General features: G+C 42.9%; 2 protein-coding genes across 2 annotated transcripts in view; both read right to left on the reverse strand.

Annotated features, from left to right (window-relative positions):
• The window catches only part of LOC148450934 (vomeronasal type-2 receptor 26-like), a 92,329-nt gene extending 75,197 nt beyond the window's left edge, over positions 1-17,132 (reverse strand). The window contains exons 1-3 of the mRNA XM_088462502.1: positions 17,037-17,132; positions 9,702-9,828; positions 9,416-9,558 (exon numbers count right to left, since the gene is read on the reverse strand). Of these exons, the coding sequence (XP_088318628.1) occupies positions 9,416-9,558; positions 9,702-9,828; positions 17,037-17,132 (366 nt within the window). The remainder of the gene's footprint in view (positions 1-9,415; positions 9,559-9,701; positions 9,829-17,036) is intronic.
• Positions 17,133-18,178: 1,046 nt separating this feature from the next.
• The window catches only part of LOC148450935 (vomeronasal type-2 receptor 26-like), a 51,889-nt gene continuing 47,051 nt past the window's right edge, over positions 18,179-23,016 (reverse strand). Inside the window, exons 4-5 of the mRNA XM_088462503.1 lie at positions 22,539-22,763; positions 18,179-18,640 (exon numbers count right to left, since the gene is read on the reverse strand). Of these exons, the coding sequence (XP_088318629.1) occupies positions 18,179-18,640; positions 22,539-22,763 (687 nt within the window). The remainder of the gene's footprint in view (positions 18,641-22,538; positions 22,764-23,016) is intronic.

Genomic DNA, 23,016 nt, shown 5'->3' on the forward strand with positions numbered 1-23,016 from the left:
AATCTAGTGATTACTTACTGGCCAGGCAATAAAAACATCAAAGCTGATGCCCTGTCTCGAGCATTTAGTTTTGCTGAAATGGAAGAAGTAAGGGAATACAAGGCCATTCTAAACCCTGCTTATTTCATAGCAGTCACCAATAAGGTCAAGATTCCTCTGGGATAAACATTCATAACACCAGAAATCCAGCCTAAATTGCTTCAGTGGGCACATTCATCATGTTTCAGTGGGCATGCATGAGTCAGAAAAACCTTGGAGCTGATCTTTAGGAGGTACTGGTGGCTGTCGATCAATCAGGATGCAAAGGACTTCGTGGCAGCATGCCACATCTGTGCTCAGCACAAGGTTCCACCACACTCTCCATCAGGTTCCCTGTTGCCACTACCAGTGTCTGATAGTCCTTGGACTCACATTTCTATGGACTTTGTGACTGATCTGCCTTCATGCAAAGAGTTCAACACAATTCTGGTGGTGGTGGATAGATTCTCCAAAGCTGCTCACTTAATTCCTTTAAGAGGTCTACCTTCAGCACAAAAACTGGCGGAAGTGTTCATAAGAGAAATCTTTAAGTTACGTGGGTTCCCTAAGGACATTGTTTCTGACCGGGGGGTGCAGTTTACCTCTAAGTTCTGGAGAGCATTATGCAGGTGCTTTGACATCAACTTGAGCTTTTCTTCAGCCTATCATCCCCAGAATAATGGGCAAACTGAGCGAGAAAACCAGGAATTGGAAAAATTCATCAGTATGCATGTTTCTGCCAGTCAAGATGACTGGGTCTCTCTGCTGCCTTGGGCTGAATTTGCCCACAATAATCTATAACATTAAGCATCAGGACACTCTCCATTCTTTGTGCAGTATGGTTTGCATCCAGTGTTACCGGAGTTACCAAGCCTATAATCAGTATCACTTCCAGCCGTACATGGTACAGTGAATCGATTCTTTAGGATCTGGAAAATGGTAAAAAGGAATTTACCCAAAACCTCTTCAAGGTACAAGCTGATTGCAGACAGGAAAAGGAGGAGAGGTCCGGTGCTGGGTCCTGGTGATAAAGTTTGGTTGTCAACCAAACATCTGAGGTTAAGAGTGCCAACAATGAAATTTGCTCTCAGATTCATTGGCCCTTTTCAGATTTTACAAGTGATCAATCCAATAGCATATCATCTAAAACTTACGAATACTCTAGGAATACCTAATGTGTTTCATGTGTCTCTTCTCAAGCCTCTGGTACTTAATCATTTTTCTACTCCTTGCAGTTCTCCTCCGGTAGACCATCAGGAGGAATATGAAGTGAAACAAATTCTGGACTCTAGGGTTTCTAGAGGAACTGTTCAGTTTTTGGTTGATTGGAAGGGGTGTGGTCCTTGGGAACACTGCTGGGTCAAGGCCTCAGACATCCATGCTTCTCAACTTCTTCAGAAGTTCCACCAGAAGTTTCCTAGCAAACCATTTTTGGGGTGTTCGGTGCCCACCCCTAGAGCGGGGGGGTAATGTCATAGTGCTCCGGACACCGGCTTGTACTTACCGGGTCCGGCAGCACTGGAACCTCCGGCAGTGGGCAGCGGGCAGAGAGTCCCCATTGCCTGCTGCTGTGATGTCACCTCCAGGTCTTCCTCTCCAGTGCAGGTGGCCGCGGCTCTCCTAGGAGCGCACATGCCGACCTGAAAATAATTTAAAGGTACAGGCGCGCCAAACATCTAGTCATGTTTGGCGCGAGAATCGGACTTTTCCCTATAAGAGGGAGTCTCTGGCACCAGACAGGTGCCAGAGTATAGGCTCATTCACCATACTCCAGCATTCCTGTGATACTCTGTTACCTGATTCTGACCTTGGCTTTGTTTGTGACCCTGATTGCGCCTGACACCTCGTACTGCATCTGATATCTGGTTTTGACTTTGGCTATTTCCTGTGACCTGCTTTCACTGCTCCCTGGTACCGTCTAGTCCAGTGGTTCTGAAACTTGGTCCTCAGGACCCCACACAGGTCATGTTTTGCAGGTCACCCAGCAGGTGCACAGGTGTACTCATTACTCACTAACACATTTTAAAAGATCCGCAGGTGGAGATAATCATTTCACTTGTGATTTTGTGAGGAGACCTGGAAAACATGCACTGTTTGGGGTCCTGAGGACCGAGTTTGAGAACCTGTGGTCTAGTCCATTTGGTTCTGACCCGGCCTGTCGACTACGCTATATGTCTCCTCCACTGTGTCCAGAACTTACCAGTACCTGTATAAGGGAACCTATCCTGAGGGTAGCGACCTGTGTGTCGGACACAGCCAAGTCCATACCTTCTTGCCAGGGTCCCTGGTAAATACTGCCAGCATATTAGACTCTGTGCCTCAGGCATAGGTCTAGCCAACTCCCTAAATAAGGGCCGCATCCATGATCTATCCGAGAGTTGTGACAGTATACTATACAGGCAGTATATGTACATTTAGAACACACTATAGATTATATGCATTCATTTCTCAGACTTTACCCTTGCAGTAGGTTTACTGAGATGCAAATACAAGTTGGATGCTACTGAGTGTATTCATCCATGTGGTTATTTTTCATTTAAATGGATTATTTATGCCCAGAGAAATTCTTACTGAAAATATGGTATGTGACAGTTTACTAACTATTTGGAATCAATGATTTATGCATTATTCAAAAAAAAGGATGGAGGTAACATTAGGCTGACTGAGTATTGCTGCAAATTGTTTTATTATTCACTAATATTATCACCTTGGTTCTAGATTTCTTAAAGCCTGATGATGGATCGGTATGTAATGGCGGCTGTAGGGATGCCTCCTGTCACAATACCAATGCCTCCTGTCACAATACCAATGCCTCATGAATAATTCCTCAGAATAAACCACAATTTGAGTGGGCGGAGAATCATGTCAGGTGATCAGCTTTGGAATGCATGTGACTCGCAGGTCATGTTACTGGAAGTCCTTTCTCAGAGGCAGCACACACCTGCCGAGAAGCGGCAGCTACATATCCCTATTGCCCGGGACATTGGAGAAGCCGCAGACTGGGAGGAGAGGTCCCTCTGTGCCAGAATTTAGCCTGACCGTTACCGGGTGAGCAGTGCTGTGTGCGCTACTGGTATTAATGCACAAGACTGTGTACATATAAAAGTCCATTATTGAATGTTGGATTCCTCCCTTTGCCAAAAGGAGTAGGAGCATATGGAGTAATATAGATAATATTAATCCCTCCCCTAGTAGCTGGGCATTGTGACAAGTTTCTGTTATTCCAGCCACGGAGGGCTGACATTGGGTTGAGGTGGGGATTCGTTGGAACTTTATATACAAACTACTAATACCAACAAATGACTTACTAAATCAATTCTCTGTGTGTGTGCTAGCAACATATCAAGACTTACTAACCAACTCCATGGGACTTTTTAATGTGTCTGGCTACTAACTTAACAGCTAATCGACAGCATGAGACTGCTTAATCTAAATCTGATGCTAATTTAGTGCCTTATCTGCTTGCCTATTTCTTTCAGCTGGTTCTATGTGAATTGTTGTGAATATTGATTTTATGTCTGTTTTTTATTGTAAATCATCTTATGTGAAGTAAAATAATTTCTTAAATCTAATCTAAGCGCTCCCACTGATTGTATATATTTTTCTAACTATTTGGAAGCAATGATTTATGCATTATTAAAAAAAAAAGGATGGAGGTAACATTAGGCTGACTGAGTATTGCTGCAGATTGTATTATTATTCACTAATATTTTCACATTGGTTCTAGATTTCTTATAGCCTGATGATGTTATCGGTATTTAATGCCGGCTGTTGGGATGCCTCCTGTCACAAAAACAGATAGTGGCGTCCCAATGGTTGGTATCCTGACAGGGGTTGGATAAGTATAATAACCCTCCCCTCTTCTCCCCCTAACCCTCTCTTTTTGTAGCCTAACCCTACCCCTCCCCACCCTACACCCTAATCCTCACTGTTAGTGCCTAAACCTAAGTTTCCCCCCTTCATGCCTAATTCTAACCCTCCCCCCTTAGTGCTTAACCCTAATCCCCCCCAGTGGTGCCTAACCCTAACCACCCCCCTAGAGGTGCCTAAGCCTAACCTCCCCCCTCAAAACCTAACTCTAACCCCACAATCTTACCTAAACCTAACCCTCCTTTCCCCCGCGGCTAACACTAAGGGTGCCCTGGACTTACCTTTGTTCAGGCTGTCGTCCTCCTGGATTTCAGTGTCGGGATTAAGATAATCATCAGTAATTTGATGCCTATCTTAAGTCCCTTGTTGGCCTTCCAGCATGAGGATTGATACCAGTGGCATCGCGGCCGCCGGTCTTATAACTACATCCCCTGATGACATATGCTTACTTGATTATTTGAGGAATTTACCTAAATACTGCATACTCAGATTGTCTATATATGGATTGTTTATCTACATTTTGTCAGTTTAGAGGTTTTAAAACACTTAACACGCAAGTACATATGTGACTGACCAAGTATCTATAACATTGTCATTTATCATGCAACACATGGTTCTACCTTATTGTTGGCTAAATATATTTGAGACAGTATTATCCAATGTTGTATGTCATTTGGGAATACTATGCCATTTTCTTTTAACCAATTGTGTCGTGTCTTAAGAGATATTCTAATAGAATATAGGTTAAGTTCTAATTAATATTATTTTGTCACCATTAGGTGGGTACCATAAGGTTTTTAATTAGGTCTCTATATATACACATTTGTACTATATTTACCTGTTTCCCTAAAAAGTGTGCCCCCAACAAGAGTCTTTTTTTATTTGGGACATATTTTAATATAGTTTCCTGAGGATGTCAGAGGTATCCTTGAGATATGATGGTAAGTTTAAGCCATGATCTCTTAGATGTGTATCCACAGCACAGCCCACTTGTACTATCAAACTTCCAATTCCAGAGACAATAGGTCTTCCAGATGGATTCACTGTATTTTTAGTTAATTTTGGAAGATGGAATGTAGATTTTTTTTCTTGCATATTGGTGTCTTTCAGTTGGTTCTAGGTCTAATGACCGTGTTTGAATAATCTGCTAGTTCTTCTAAAATGTCTATGATTGCAGTATATTTCTTAGAAGTATAAAACAGAGGGTTGTGATAATCCGTAGGTAAAGTGGGACTTAATATTTCTTTGGATTTTTTGAAAAGTAAATAATAATAGTTATGGTAAAACTTACCTTTGTTAACTCTCTTTCTTCAAAGTCCATAGGGTTTACAGGGAGACATTGGGGGTGAAGTTGGGACCTGGAAGACTGGACACCAACAGCAAAGCTTTTCAATCCCATGATGCTCTGGTCCTTCCCACTATACCCCGCCCATATCCTTGAGTTTTGTTAACAAGCACAAGGCAGGAGCAGGACAGAAGAGAAGGAAGACTGGTACACTGAAGAATCACACACTCACACAGAGATGGAAACAAGTGACCAATAGAAGAAACCCATAGAAGCCAGGTGCGTAAAGGCGGGATAAAGAGATTTAACAAAGGTAAGTATTACCATAACTCTCATTTTCTTCTTCATGGTCCATAGGGCTCTACAGGGGGTTGTCCCAAAGCAGTTGTTCAACGGCAGGAACACTACTGCACAGATAGGAGAACCCTATGCCTGAAGAAAGCATCATGAGAGGCAAATGAACCAAATGCAAAAACCTTAGAAAGGTGGCCACCTTGCATAGTTGTTCAGCTGAGGCACCACGCCCCTCTGCCCACGAGGGACCCATGGAGTGAGTAGACTGAGCACACACTGTAGTCAGCACATGAAGGCCCATCTGCGTGTAAGCTAGTGAGATAGTCATGCACATCCATCTGGCCAGAGTCTGTTTGTTAGCTGGCCATCCCTTCTTGTGGAATCCATGTAGGACAAAGAGGGAGTCTGATTTCCTGATGGAGGAGGTACAGTCCACTTAGATCTTTAGAGCAAGGAATACATTCAAAGAGGCCTCACCTGCCGAGAGGTCAGGTGAATTAAAGGCCAGAACCACAATTTCTGTATTCAGGTGGAAGTGAGAATCTACCTTAGGAAGGAAGCCTGTGCGAGTTCAAAGAACAGCCCTATCCTGATGAAATATCATAAAGGAGAAGCAGAATGAAATCACCCCTAAATCTAATATGCAAGGACGCACAGGAGGGACAAAGGCAGTCACATGAGGGACAAAGGGAGGTTATGTTCATAGACCACCTTGCATGATGGTGTGGAAATCTGGCATAGTAGCAATCTTGCAATGAAACCAGATAGACGAAGCTGAAACTTGCACTTTGAGAGATGCTAGGCTGAGGCCTAGATCAAGTTCAGCATGAAGAAAATAAAGAATTCTAGAAACTCTAAAGACCTGAGGGTCATAGTTTTGAGTAGCATACTTTTGGAAATATGAATGCGAAATTCTATGGTCAATCCTAGCTGAGGCCGGTTTCCATGCCCTGAGCATGGTCTGGACCACAGAGCTAGAAATTCCCTTAGCCGTTAGGAGATGTCTCAAGTTCCAAGCCTTTAAAGACAAACAGGCTAGGTCTGGATGTAGACAGGGACCCCAAGACAACAGGTTTACTAGTAGAGGAACATCTATAGAGAGTCTTAGAAGATCTGAGTAACAATGACATCTGTGCCAAGCCAGGGCTAATAAAAGGACTGTGTCTTTTTCCTGTCTGAATTTCTGAAGAACTCGCAAAAGTAGGGATATTGGAGGGAAGAGATATGCCAACTAGAAAGTCAATGTCACCGACAGGGCATCTATGAAGGCCGTGTTAGGATCTTTTCTCCTTGCTCCATAAACTGGAAGTTTGTTGTTGTGTCTTGAGGTCATGAGATCCACTTCTGGAAGACCCCATTTATCCACCTGAAGCTGAAAGATTTCTGGATGTAGAGATTATTCTCCTGTATGCACGTCATGATGGCTGAGGAAATCCGCTTCCCAATTGAGAATCCCCTGGATGAAGACTGTGGAGATGGCTAGGAAATTGCATCTAGTCCATGTGAGGATGTGGGACACCTCCATCATGGCTGATTGACTTTGAGTGCCCCCTCGAGATATACCACAGCCGTGGCATTGTCAGACTGTACTTGTAATTAAAATATTCTGAGCCAAAGTGAGAGCACTGCATATGGCTCAAAGTTCCAGGCTGTTGATTGACAACATTACCTCGATTGGGGACCATCGGCCCTGGAGTGTTGGCCAGGTACTGTGCCCCACCATTGGAGGCTTGCATCCATGGTGAGGAGAGCCCAATCTGGGATTCAAAAGGGCAATCCTGGTTCAAATGGAGAGTCTGTAGCCACCAGGCTAGGGATAGGCAAACCACTGGGTGGAGGCAGGGCCGTAGAGAGCCCGACCAGGCCCAGGTTTAGGGGGCATGGCCTAATTGTGGGAGGCATGGTCACGTCTTCTTGAGCTAAAAAAAACATTTGCAGTGCTGCTTGCTGGGGAGGGGGACGCTGTATGCCTCTCAGCCTGGCACTAAGCCACGGAGGGGGTGCGATCAGTGTGATTGCTCCCCCCCAAAGCCATAGAAGACTACTCCAGTTGCTGCTCAGCAACTGCGAGCAGTCTTCCACTGCAGCCCAGCACATGCTGGGCTGCTGTGAGGGGGGCAGCACTGGTCCTGAGCCCGGCCGGGCCCGTCTATGCAAGCCTGGGCCTGGGTAAATAGTTACCGCCCCCCCTCTCAGCGCCACTTAGGGGAGGCTTATCATCTGGGATCTGAGCAAATGAGGTAGACTGTTCCAAATGGAAAGGATCAGTGACTTCATTCAGAGTCGGTCGTTGCGGCCGCACGGTCGTACTGGAAAAGGGGTCGGATAAGCAAATGATGCACTCGCATGTTGCGTCCCTAAGGTCAGATCATTAGCTGGCCGACCAAGGGGAGGAAGCGGTCGGAACGCAAAAAATACGCCCCCTTCTCATACACATTCCACGTCATCTCCAGCCATATAAGGATTAATCGCGAGCATCGGTAACCATCGGAACTGGTCGTAGAGCTTAAGGTTGACCATACCCTCTCTTAAGCTCTACGATCATGTCCGTGTAAAACCTCCCATGTCACGTGTGCCATGACACTACTTTGTAATTTATGCACTCCCATAAAATGCCATTCGCATAATTAGGCATGCCTGTGTTCGGATCTCCACTCCCCCATTTTCAAGCACCTTCCCCTGTTACCACCCACAAATGCCTCATCCTGTCAATCAAACTACCGACCTGGCAGTGTTCAAGGAGAGTGAAATTTCTGATCGTAGCGGCTATTTTGCGCACACGCATTGCGAACTTTACGCATGCGCAGTTTAGCAAACATCGGTGGCGTACGACCGTGCGGCCGCAACGACCGACTCTGAATGAGGTCCTAGGTGTGCAGGGCCTGGAGTGAAACTGGGCAAACCCCACCATGTCGAAGGTGGATACCTTTGATCCCAATTCCTGCATTGCACAGTGAATTCACACTCTTCAACTGTGAAGCAGTCTGTGTAGTCTGTACTGTAGCACTGAAATCTTGTCTGCTGTCATAAAGATTCCCTGAACTTGAGAGTCTAGAAGAGCTCCCAAATATATCATCCTTTGAGAGGGTGTCAGGGAAGACTTCTTCTAGTTGATAAGCCAAATGTGCATGTGTAGAAAGGTAATGGTTACCTGCAGAAGGCACTGAAGAGTCTCGGGGGAGCTTGCCAACAGCAAAAGATCATCCAAGTATGGGAGCAGTCTGATCCCTTGACGTTGAAGTGAGGCCGCCATGACTGCCATGATCTTCATAAAAACCTGAGGTGCTGTTGAGAGGCCAAATGGTAGAGCCTGAAAATGGTAATGTTGCTTTAGTATAGCAAACCAGAGTTATTGTTGATGAGAAGGTACTATAGGCACATGTAGGTAAGCATCCTGAATGTCCAGGGAAACCATAAAATCTCCAGGCTCCATAGCTAGGATAAAAGAACAGAGATTTTCCATACAAAACCTGGACACTCTGATAAACTTGTTCAGAGATCTGAGATTGAGGATAGGTCGATGTGACCCCTTGGACTTCTGAACTAAGAAAAGGGTAGAATAATAGCCCTTGCCCCGTTGTGAGGAGGGGACTCAAAATATTACTCCTGAATTCAGTAAGGACTGAATGGCTTTGTGGAGCAGCATGGCCTTTGTTGAGTCTGATGGAGGTTCTGTGCAAAAGAACTGTTGAAGGGTCACCTCAGGAAGGGGAAGTCATATCTATGGGAGACCACTTCTCTTACCTAGGCATCTGATGTGGTCTCATGCCAAACCTGGCTCAATTGGAGAAGTCAGCCTCCCATCCTGGGAGCCCCCATGGAGAGGACCGCCCTGTTAGGCTGCAGGCTTGTCCGTAAACTTGGCTGGTGGACGTCTAGTAGCCCACGACTGTTTGGCCCTAGGCTTGGAGGCCTTGGCTGATGTCTGGTGCCATGGAAAAGACTGACCTTTGTCTTTTCCTTGAGTGCAAAGGGACTGAAAGGATGACGTCCGAGGCTTTGTATTGTATGCAGAGAGCAGAAAAGCTGTCTTGTTAACTCGCCAAGGTAAGTCACAATTTGCTCTAGCTCTGGACCAAACAGGATGTTCCCTGAATAGGGAAGAGCCTCCAGAGCCCGTTTTGAATATTAACCTGCTTTCCAGGAATGGAGACAAATGATATGATGGGCCACTACTGAAGTGGCAGATATCCTGGAGGCCAGGAGAGCCGTAACCATACTGTAGCTGCCTCACCTAAGTAGGAGGCTGCATCCCTAATGTGAGATACATAGGATAGTTGTTCCTTTGAATCATCAGAGGGAAATGTTTCTTCTAGATCTTCTGCCCAACTCCCAATGGCTTTTGCCACCCAGGTTATAGCCTAGTAGGACGAGTAATAGCTCCTGTAAGAGAGTAAATGGATTTATGACAAGCTTCTATACATCTATCTGTAGTCTCCTTTAAGGAGGTAGCAGTGTGAATGGTAACATGGAATTTGAATTCACTGGTGGGTGAACTTCCCATTTACTGCAATCGATAGCTGGAAGAGGGTAAATGGAACTGAATAATTTTGGGATTTGAAACCTTTTACCAGTATATTCCATTCTTCACTCATGTGATCAGATAGCTGGTCTGATTGAGGGAACTCTGGTAAAACTAAATTTTGTCATTTAAAAAGTGCATGTTTTTTATTAGGAGCGGGTTCAGCCACTTTAACTTGTAAAATGGATTTTACAGCCTAACAAGAGCAGGTATATATCAAGCTTAGATGGTGGCTATATGGAGTCAGAGAGAGGTCTGCGTCTTCCAGATGATATGTCCGAATCAGATAACTGAGTGGACTGGGAGGAAAATAGAGACCGTTTAGAGGGTTGGTGGGTAAAGGCTTTTCCTTGTGTAGCATTTGCTGCAAGGCTGTAGAGGTATTAGCTAAACTCTGTATTGAGGGATACAGCATGTCTACCCATGGGGGAGGAAAAGGATTTGCAGGAAGTACCTGCTGTGGCCATCCCACAGGGGGAGCCACTATGGGGACTGCTCTCTGCCAGCATCTGTGAAAAGGCTGCCCAGGGAGGATCCTGAGGGAGAGACACCAGGGCTGAGGGACCAGGGGCTGTGTAGCAATTAGTGCAAAGCGTCATCTTGAATAAAGTCCCCTGGGGCCAAACCCACTGAGCAGGCTTTACAGGACAACAAAATAGGGGCAGGATCCCGAGGTTGTTTATTATTCTTTACTATTCTTACCTCTGCCCGCCATAGTAATGATACAATGCAGTAAACATGCTGTAGTGTGTGAACTATTGCACAATGTAGTGTATAAACACGCTATATATTACCCAATATCATATGAAACAGCACTATATATGGCAACACGTAGTATGCAACAGCATTAAAAATGACAGCATGTATTATGCAACACTGCTATACATGGCACAAGGTAATGTGCAACAGCACAATATATGTATATAAAGGTAGCACAATATAGTGTGTAACTGCAATGCTAGAAGCCCACTGGAGTGACAGCACTTTATTAGGCACAAGTTAGTTGCACAAGTGCAAAATATGATACCAAGGGGCATGCAACCGCATTAGATATGGCACCATGTAGTGTGCAATGTGGTGTCATGTATGTGATAGCACTCACAAATGTGAGTTACAATGACCCTCTTTACCTTAGTATGACAGGGTACAGTAGAAGAAAGGGATAGTTATAACTGACAGTATAGAAAAGGAGAGGTTAGCGCTAGCACAAGTCACATACAAATAAAAAAAATCACATTTTCTGCAATGGTTACTAATATCAACTACACAGACCACAGTGGCTGGTAGATTATAGCACTGTATAAACTAGCCCTTGGGAGAGGTATACAGGGCAATTGGACCCAGCAATTTCTGGAGTCTGCTTGCCTAAAATGGCTGCCGTGTTTCTCTGAGAGGGCGAAGGGTGAAGGAGGAGCAACTGGGGGAGGGGCTGTAGGGAGATTGCCTTTTTCCCCTGGCTGACTTTAACCACCAGGTCCCCTGGCTTTAATATATGCTTCTGTACCAGTATGTTAATGCCCCGGTTGTCTAATGGAGCAGTGGGCTGCCTCCCCAGTGTCCACATCAGTGACTCTGGTCTGTCTTCGGAGACTGGAGGCAAAACTGCAATTTTACTTGGGTCCCAGTGAACGGGGTTCCACTTTACCTGTTCCCAGGATTCCGGGCTGCAGTCTGGGGGTCCGAATAGCATGCTAGCTAGTCCCCATTGTATCCCCACCGGGAGTACCTAGCACAGGCTTGGAGTCACAGTGCCACGGAGGGGTGATGGGGTGGCAGCACAGATGTCCGGAGGACAGTCTGGTGCTGCTCACCCTTCTGGTAGAAATAAAAATTAAATAAAATCAAAAAAATAAAAGCTTGGGCTGCATAAAGCAGCCCCTGTTAAAATGGTGGTCCAGCTCCTTGCCGGACACCAATGAAACGTAAGTGCCCTCAGGTGGTGGGCGGGGTATAGGGAGAAGGACTGGAGCATCCTGGGATTGAAAAGCTTTACACCTCAATGTCTCCCCGTGGAGCTCTATGGACCCTGAAGAATAATTTTTTTTGTATCAGTTTTCTGCTATAGAGATAGAGATCATTCTCACAGCTAGATCTGTCAAACATGGAGGTAGGAGAGAGAGTCAATCCTTTCTTCAGTAATGACGTTTGTGTTGCAGAGAGTGTTTTATTGGATAGATTGATAAATGTTGAAATTATCTAAGTTTTGGATTTCAATCAGATTCTCCTGTTGGTTTGAGACAATTGTCTTTGAGGCATTGGTGAATCTCATTCTGATTGTTCTCTGTTTCTTCTTCCTACTCATCTGCCATCCTCCTCTTCCTCCTCTTGTCCAGTATTTTCAAGGACAATTGGCTTTGGAGATGTGGAGAATGGTTCCTTTCGATATGATTCTGTGTTGTCCTTTTGCCTGTGGAGAAATATTTTTTATCACGGCTGGATTTGTTACATTTGTGTTCAGTAATGGTCTTCTCAAATTCCTCTAAATCTTTTTTGATCTTGCCAAAACACCTCTGAAAATGGTTGTCTTGTTCCCACTGAGAGTTCTCTCCTTCCTTTTCACACTCTTAAACTGAAAGTTTAGGCTTTATTAGAATAGTGATACAATCCTATGAACACTTTAATAAGTAGGATTCCCACTGTTTATGTAAATTCTCCATAATAAGATTGAATATTGAAAAAAGTTTAGGTCTCGAACCTCCAGGAGATATTTTCTATTTTTGGTAGTTTTCAAGGATTGTAAGGTCAGAGTTGTAAGCAATAATTCAGTTGTTTGAAATTGTCTACCCAATTTGTGCTGGGTATCATATCCCTCAGATCTGATGGGATAATGCTGTTAAGATCCTCTTGGTTCTTCTGCTTGGAGATTCTTTCATTTTTAAGTCTGGATCTTGCCATAATACTGAGTTGAATGTGGATATATATTTTTTATATCAGAATTAAAGTTGATTTATTGGTATGTCCTCTATGCTATAATTTACTTAAAAATGCTATAAATTGTATATAATCATGTAGGCCATGTTTGTAAATATGAAACTAAGACCAGATTCTTGGTCCAGCACTCTCTCTCAATCAGGGAGAACCTGGTCGAGTGTGAGGTGCTTCCTTGTGAGAAAGCTTCACAGGTGAAACACTTGTCGGAACCACCAGGTACCTTGTTACTGTGCAGAGCAGGACACCCCAGGATACAGCTCCAAGTCTCTCACCCTGCTCTGCTCTACACTGCAAGCAGCTTCTTACACGGACTACTCAGGGGTGTGTGCAGGGTACCTATGTGCTTAAGCTCCATACACACGGAGCGATGCCTCTGATCAGACAACGATCAGATGGTCATTGTCTGATCGTCCTGCATGTGCTGGATGTTCAATATCTAACATCCAGCACATGTAGCAACCCCCCAATGACTATGACGACCCTCAATTACCGATCGCAGGTCCCTATAGTAACCAGTCCAACCTGGTCGATATCAACCAGGTTGGCCTGCATGCATGGGTGATGGTCGATATCGATATCGACCATCCATGCCCTTGCATCAACCATCGTTTGGTAATTTGAAGTGGCCAATAACTGGATGATTTGAATGATAATGATATGATCAATATCGTTATCGTACAAATCGACCAGTTTTATCTGACCATGTACACACCTTTACTATAAGAAAATGTTTCTAGCCAGGAGCAGTGTTTTACCATTTTGGCACTGAATTAGGCATGTTATATTTCATGTAAGCAGTAAGCTCATTACCAATTTGAAAGTTCATAGGACATTTTTTTATATTTTATGGGGCTGACAGCAATCTCACACAGATATAATATCTTTCACTACTTGACATCTACTATAATTATCAAAAAATGTATTAGTTAATATTAACACACAGTGTTGAAAATTAAATACTAAGGGGTAAATTTATTAATGTTTGTGTTGGTCCCGATTTGTCCCTTTTTGCAAATCGTCTTGGAACAATCAAAACGTCCATTTTTTACACTTTTAAAATCGGGAACTTACCAAGGTCCCAGTTTTGACAGGATCATTTTGAAAGATGGTGCATTTGGCCGATCCAATCTGATTTTAAGTCCTGATTTGTCTCCTGAACAAGCATCCGGCAAATATCAGTGAAATATGTGCAGACTGTTTGTTCTTTTTATTTTATTTTTAGGGTTAAATTTGTTTTAAAAAATTGACGTGGGTTCCCCCTCCAAAAGGCTAACCAGCCCTGGACTTGCCAGCTTGTCCTGATACCTAAAATTACGGTGAACAACACGTGTAGGGCTCCACCATAATTTAGGTACCAGCACCAGGCTGCAGGACCAGTTCTGGTTTCAATTATAGGGGGAAAAATTGTCTATGGGTCCCTCTATAAGTAAAACCAGCACCAGACCCTTTCTAGAGGGGGGCTGATGCCACAGCCAGGGGAGCCCTTTCACCGGGCCCCCAGCCATGGTTTTAGTCCTGACCACAAGTCAGCCCAGGCCACAATAAAGGGGTCCCCCTCTCCAGGGCACACCTGGCCTAGGCTGATAGTCCAGGGCTATCCCTGCCAGCCTACGGTGGTGGTTGGTGGGTTGATAGTGTATGTAGTGTTTAAAAAATAGAATTAACACCATTGTCTTTACAGTGGAACTACAGCTCCCAGCAAGCCTCCCCCATATGCTGGTATTTAGAGAAGCACCAGCATGTGGGGCATTAACAGCCCACTGGTACCTGTAGTTCACCTGTAAATAAATGTGTAAAGAAACACACAACACACACACTGTGAAAGTTTTTTTTCATACATTCACACACACATACTCATCTACATCACCAGGAGTGGTCCCCTTGTCCAAAGTAGGCATCCAAGGTCTTCAAAATACAAAAAAATGAAAATACCAACCCACGCAACAGATACCAACCAGGATGGTTGAAATCTCCTGAATGAAATACTCAGATGTGGCTTCTGCCTTTATAGAGCCATAGCTGAGTGTTCATTGGCTGAGAGAGGTGAGCCCCCGCCTCTCCCAGCCAATAAATGGCTTCTCCATTGAAGTCAATTTTGGGAATTGCAGAATAAACTTTAGTAAAAGGGTTTCCGGGCTGTGGCATTACAGCCCGGTCTGTTTGGGTCCGGAGCTGGTTTTAAAAATATGCGCATTTTTTCACCCCCTATATTTAAAACCAGGACTGGCCCTGCAGTCTGGTGCTGGTTCTTAAATTACAGTGGAACCCTACTGATTTTGTTTCCCGTTATTTTAAGAACCATAACTGGCTGGCAAGTCTGGGGCTGATTAGCCTTTTGGGGGGTGTTCTCGGTGGAACGAGAATATGATTCTTGGGTACAAAGAGCTAATCAGCCACACAAGTAATATATGATAAAAAGATATTTATTACAACGTAAAAGGAAAATTACTTAACTTGCTTTTCAGATCTACTTAAAACATAGATGGCTTAATTCCCAGGAGCCTCTCCTCCAACACCTTGGAGCTGGGATCTCGTACATCGAGCATAGACAAAAGGCTAATTCTATACTGACAGGTTACATGTTTTATAGGAAGAAAACCCCATGCTTAAGAAGTTTAACAAGTACAAAGGTCATGTTAGGAAATATAGGTAAAAGAAAAAGGAAACAATAGACAGTTGCCTCAATTAAGAAAGTTGGACATGTCAAAGACATATGACTATGTTTATGATGTGTACTTAGCTTAACTGAAGGAAACACACTATTGACGGAGGCTTACATAATGTATGGCCACATATCTGGATACAATAAGACACTATTTGCTTAACTTAAACAGTAAACTTTGTCCAGTTCTTTCTGTCGAAATCACCTTGTGCAATGTATATACGGATACATTTTAACATAACTATCCCTTCTAATGTCTGACACAGATCTATTGCCTTTATACATTTATATAATTACACAATATGGCATTTAGCAACCATATTCTGTACTCCTACCACATTCAACCCTTGATTTTATTATGTACTAATTTAATACACATTATCATGTAAACAAACATGTATAAACACAATCAGTTGACACTTGAACATATTGAGTCCTCGATGGTAATTGTCCTGTGTGAGAATCACACCACATTCCAATGGATTTGAAGTCAGTATCTCCCCACCCTTGCACTATGGGTGAATCAATACAATTTAACAGCCTTTCCACTTTTATCATCGGCACTGTAATGTAGACTTTGATATACAGTAGTACAAGAAAGCTTCTGTATCACAATCCCTGAATAAACACATCTTGAAAAAGAAAGGAAAACAGGGTGAGTCTCAATATCTAATACAATATAATACATCAGTCCTATAGATATAGTTTTCAACTTAACTGTCTCAGTGTATTTGCTTAACAGCAAAATCTACACCTTAATCCTTGTTAAATTTAACTAAACAAACAGAAATAAATTTTTCCTTTAATCATCTGCTATACTGTAATAAAAGATATATATATATATATATATATATATATATATATATCCTACTATAATATCTAATCTACATGTAACATGTACATTTACAGTTCCCTTACACAAAACATTCACACTGACAGTTTGTGGATAGTAAGAAATACAAATGACCCTCCAGTGTACTCCGTGCTGTGTTAGTTTAAAGTAGGGATGTGCAGGCTCGGTTCTACTCGGTTCCATTCGTTTTTTTTCCCCGAATCTTATTGGGTTTCAGCTGTCACGAGTTTTGGATAGCCAATAAGATTCGGTAAAAAAACCCGAACGGAAGCGAGTAGAACCGAGCCTGCACATCCCTAGTTTAAAGCTTCTTGTCTCAAAGATGTTTGTTGTCAAACATGACAGTTTTCTGCATTGTCTCTCCATGGTTGGAAATAAGGCTTTGCTGGAATGTTACATCAGCTTTACAGCTTCAAATGTCTTTAAACAATCAGTGCTGCGTCTGCGATGAATTTCACCATTCAGGCTATGAGCATGTGTATTAGCATGTACAGTGGGCGAGCGACAATCACCATAAGGAAGTAGCTGTCCATCGCAGTGTGGCAGAATTGACTCCCCCACATCCAGTGTGCACAGGGCCAATAAAAACTATCTGCCACACCTGTCCTGCTCGTTCTCCTCTGTATTTAGATCCCATGTCTTCAGTTTGCTTTTGCTTATAGGTCCACAGCTGATCTGTTTTGCATTTCTCCACCATGTTTCCTTGTCAGCAACTTTGTCATGGGAATTTATATTCTCTGGGCCCAGGTATACGTGCTTTCTGCTCCTATACGGCCACACTGCAAATGAGCCATTTCTCCCAGAGTGTACAGTTCTCTTCGTTCTCCAGGGGTAAGTGCACTGCCTTGAACCAGTACATTCGTAACTGTATTGCCATCTAGTCCAGTGTGGGCATTGACATTGACCACGGACATAGACCTACGAATGCACAGGGCAGTGCCACCCCAGATAACTTTGCTGTGGACTTGCCAGTTGTTCTGCTTCCATGTCGGCATCCAAGTGGTGAAGCCTTGTAACACATTCCAGCTATCTGTGCAGAGAAATATAGAACCTTGTGTTTCTTTTAGCACCACCAGCAAAGCTCACTGGGCCTGATTCAGAACCGCTCGTAAGCGGCCGCCCGTTCGCTCCGAGCGATGATTGCACAACTGCGCATGCGTATGGTTTGCAATGCACGTGCGCAAACCAGTCATTGCAGTCGGAAATCATGCGCTCGTAAAACAACAAGGGGCTGCTAATTTGATTGACAGAATGTACCGTTTGTGGGTGGTAGCAGGGGAAGGTGCTTGAAAACGGGGAGTGGAGATCCGAACGCAGGCGTGCCAAACGGTCAAAACGGCGTTTTATGGGAGTGCATAATTAGTAAAGGAGCGTCATCGACCACGTCACTTGGTTGTCTTTTAGCCTGAACTGCTCGCAGTGATAGCAGGAAGTAAACCCTACCACAAGCACTGCGAGCAGTTCAGATGCCTTTTGATGTTCCTGATTAATCAAATAAATAGCGGAGATGATGTGTGATGTGAACGGCAAAGGGACGTCTTTACAAAATAGCGAGCACATTTTTCGGACGCTCGCTCAGACATAGAGGCGTCCACAGACCGCAAAGAGCGAGCGCTCAATTTAAATACCCGGCCCCTTTTTAAGAACGAGCGTCTGCAAATAGCGTCCGGCTCTGAATCAGGCCCACAGTTCTGCATATTGGTTTGATCTACCTTTAATGAATGCTGCTGCTGTCCAGCTGTGTCATTGCATTGTCAGTGTGGCTGATTCATCTGTGAACCACACAAGTTGCAGCTGGTGTTCCTTTAATTTTGTATATGACTCTGCCACCTGAACTGGTCTCCCACTTATTTGCAGCAGAGATAACTCCTTTTCTTCACGTGTCAGTCTGCAAATATGGCAGCATTGCTGCAGCAAAGTCCATAAAAGTTCTGTATCAGTACAGGCAGCACTATAATCCAGTCCTGGTAACGTTGGCGACAGTGGCTTATACTTGCCAAGCCCAGCAGTCGGCTGTGATATAGCTGGTATAATGTAAGAGCATTGCCGCTTAATGCAAATTCTTTCCTGTAAATACCAACGTCTATGTATTAAAGTCTGATCTTGTATAACTCTGTTATGCACAATCCATTTCTCTGCTTTAAACTCCTTAGCAATCGACTTGTCAGCTCTGGTAATCCATGTTGGTGACTGTGCATCTGTAAGCTGATTTAAAACAATTTACTAATAAGGTCTTATCAGGGAATACACTGGGGTCTGATCTTTCTTACCATTCACAATCAGACTTTCTGCAATACAAAACAGTTTTATATCCCAAATTTGTTCTCTGTTGCTCTCTCTTATCAAACAACATTTCCATTTCCCCACTCAGTTTGTATGTTGTGAGTGCAAAGCTGTTGTGCATTGCCATATGTGATGGCTCACTGGTTATCAGTATCAGTGTGTTTCCCACCACTACTGTCTCATCAATATCTGATACACCATAATCGTAATTTGCAGAGCATGCATTTTCATTATTGTGAAACTTCACAGTAACTCTTTGATAATCATCATCATCACGGGGTAGTTCTCTGTCTTAGAGTTATGGTCTTTGACTGCAATCCTACCCATTTTCCACCACCTGGCTCTGGGTAATTCCCATTCATCACTGGGCATCATAACCACTCCCCCATCATCACTTAGCCCAACCTTTTCTAATGGGCACTCAGACACTTCCTGGTTCTTGTTCAGTTCACCACACACAGGGGCAGTATGTGGTAATTCAGGTGTACTATCTTTCACCTCAGGAGCTCCACAAAGCAATGTCATTTTGTCAGAAACCAAAATTTCTGCTACTTCTTGCACACATTTGTTGCCATTAAATTCAGAACCATACTCTCATTCTAACACTGTGACTTTCAAGATCTTCTGCAATGTCACAAGAATCTTCAGATACATTCAAAGTTTCTACATGAAAACTTTCTTTCTCAAAGGCAGCTGTGCTTTTAAAGTGTTCTGTCTCACTCTCACTAACAGCTACTGTGTAAAAAACAATGGGCCTGATTCAGAGCCACTCGTAAGCGGCCGCTCGTTCGCTCCGAGCGATGTTTGCCCAACTGCGCATGCGTACGGATCTTAATATGCATGCGCGAACCAGTCAGTGCGGCCGAAAATTGTTTGTTCGCTAAATAGCGAATGCCTGCTATGTTGAGTGACAGAATGAGGCCTATGTGGGTGGTAACAGGGGAAGGTGCTTGAAAACGGGGAGTGGAGATCCGAACGCAGGTGTGCTTAAAGGTCAAAACAGGCGTTTTAAGGGTGTGCATAATTAATATAGCAGCGTCATTGACCACGTCACTGGGTTATTTTAAAGCCAGAACTGCTCGCAAAATTGTGGTAGCAAAAACCAACCACAAGAATAGCGAGCAGTTCATACCCTGGTCGATGTACTCGATTAATCTAATAAATAGCGGACATGACGTAGGATGCGAGCGGCCAGGGGGCGTATTTTTTCACAAAACGACCGCAAGTTTTGTTCGCTTGTTCAGACATAGAGGTGTGAACAGACCGCAAAGAGCGAATGGTTCATTTGAATAACCACCCCTATTTTCTGAACGAGCGAGCGCAAATAGTGTCTGGCTCTGAATCAGGCCCAATGTGTATTGAAGTTTTCTCTCTCTATCTGTGAGATAGGCTTTCTTATCACTGCACTGTTCTGCATAGATTTTACACTGCCTTCTCCCTTCCCAACATATGGGTCTACATAAAATTTCACTATTTTTACTCTCAGGCAGTGAAAAACCAACATTATGCTTTCTTTGGAAATCAGCCAGCTGAATTTCCAATTTATCTTTAAGCATATATGCATATTTCTTAAAAATCTTAAAATGCATTTTTCTTGTTTGTTTCAGTAACACAAACACAAAGACAGTAAACAGACAACATATAGATATACTGTGAAATACAGTATACACTCTGTGATTGATCAGGTCACACCTCCCTTATTAACATATAAGACAGAGGATTTTTTTCCGGGTTTGCACCTCCCTTATTAACATATGACAGAGATTTTTTACATGGATTTGCACAACCCCGAGTTTGCACAACACTACGTTTGCACAGCAATGCTAGAACCATTGACTACACAGTCTAAGCAAATGTATGGCTATTAACCCTTTGTATCCCACTTCTGATACCACTAATGTTCTCGTGGAATGAGAATACTATTCTTGGATACAAAGAGTTAATCAAGCCACACAAATAATATATGTTAAAAATACATTATTACAAAGTAAAAGGAATAATACTTAACTTGCTTTTCAGATCTACTTAAAACATAGATGGCTTCATTCCCATGAGCCTCTCCTCCAACATCTTGGAGCTGGGATCTAGTACACTGAGCATAGACAAAAGGCTAATTCTATACTGACAGGTTACATGTTATATAGGAAGAAAACCCCATGCTTAAGCAGTTTAACAAGTACAAAGGTCATGTTAGGAAATATAGGTAAAAGAAAGAGGAAAAAATAGACAGTAGGGGGCACTGTTGCCTCAATTAAGAAAGTTGGACATGTCAAAGACATATGACTATGTTTATGATGTGTACTTAGCTTAACTGAAGGTAAGACACTGTTGACAGAGGCTTACATAATGTATGGCCACATATCTGGAAACAATAAGACACTATTGCTTAACCTAAACAGTAAACTTTGTCTTTTCTTTGGGTTCTTTCTGTCGAGAACACCTTGTGCAATGCATATGCATGTACATTTCAACATAACTATCCCTTCTAATGTCTGAAACAGATCTATTGCCTTTATACATTCATAAAATCACACAACAATATGGCTTCCAGCAACCATATTCAGCACTCCTACCACAAAGGGGGACCCCACATCAATTTTTCCATTAAACATAAGCCTTACAACACACTTTCCATTCATAAACATACACAAATCACACTGATTTGTGTATGTTGGAATGTAACTCGCAGCCCTGGAGGTGGTGCATTTAAAACTTCTATTGAATCCCTGAATTGAGTGTAAAACAGCCGAAATGAGCAAAATGAATAATGGTAAATTCCCAATTTAGGAATAAAAGAGTGAAAAGTACTTTCGAATAGAGCCGATGGTGATGTCATTTCTATTGCAAAGAATGGCCGAATAAGTGGCATTAAACCACCCAATTCAAACCCAAAACTAACACAAATCACCCGAGTTTAATCATAGTAAATTCCTGATTTGCAAAAAAGTGATATTATCACCCGAGATTGCAAATCGGGACCAACACAAATCTTAATAAATTTACCCCTTACAGTATCTTAAAATTTGCTCAACACTGTTTTGGTCTATTTAAGATCACCAAGGGAATTAATCCTGTTTTGTTCAGATTCTAGTAAACTTCCAGCAGCCGCTCATCTCAGAGGGACCTGCTGGTCCCTCTACACCTGCGCCTCCTCCTCATTATGTTCTTGATCTAATTCAATCATAAAAGAAACTGACAATTTTGGAGCGGTTTTTGGAAAAATAATTTGTCAGTTAAGTGGTTAAAGAACTCCCAGATCAAGAAGTCTTAACCCTTTGTTCGATATATATATGTGGTGCAGAAGAGTGGGTGTCTGTCTATTATTTCTATAAACTGTGTGGGTGAGGGTAACACATTCTAGGCACTTACCTTTCAGCTGCCTAAGTGCGCTATCCGACCGGTACTAATCTTTTTTTCTGTATTGATGAAGGACAATGACTAAGCACCGTGTGAAAGATGTTAATCAGTTTGGGATGCGTATGGGAGGTTGACAGTGATGATGTCACCAGTCAATCTGATGACCTCACATCCTGACATGCATGAAATTTGCATTAGTGAATTTCACCTGTTTGGGTGTTATAATTTTAAACAAGCCGCTTCCTGGTTACATGTTTAAAGTTATAACAACTGCATGGGTGAAATACTGTAAGAAGGATGTCAGCCATGATGAGATCCCGGCACTGGTATAGTGAGGAGGACATAGTGACTGGTGACATCATTATTGCCAACCTGCTGACCACATGCTAATCAGCTTGTTTATTCATTCACTCAATCATTTATACAGATGCATCATATCAAACATCATGTGATATTCTCTCACCGAGCCTTTTTTCCATGTGATATCTCCTGGTTTGATATGATAATCCTGGTCATCTTGTAGAGATTCCCCGAAGGTGGTCAAGTGTTTTATATCAAACTCAATTCTAGGACCAAATCTATAAATGACCCAGTTTGCTAGAGACCATGTAGAGGGCAGATCTCCTCTCTCATTAAAGATCTTCTCTTCCCCAGTGGGATCTGTGTAATGAAGGTTTTCCATATATCGCTGTTTTCATAGGGAAATAAAAAAGGGTATTTTTAAATAATAACATATAAATTGTTACAGATTACCACATATGCACCAGCTTACATCATAGACTGGGCTGTAAGTTTTTGCAGGCAATGATAAAATTTAATTCAGTATAATTGGTGATCTAACTATAAGTGCAGAATATATATACTATTATGTCTCTGCCGTATGACCTGGGATGGTGCTTTGTATATTGTGTCATCTTGTAGATAAAGCTCCAATTACACGA

This window comes from Taudactylus pleione, unplaced genomic scaffold (genome assembly GCF_031769625.1).
Source record: "Taudactylus pleione unplaced genomic scaffold, aTauple2 ptg001253l, whole genome shotgun sequence".
NCBI lineage: Eukaryota > Metazoa > Chordata > Amphibia > Anura > Myobatrachidae > Taudactylus > Taudactylus pleione.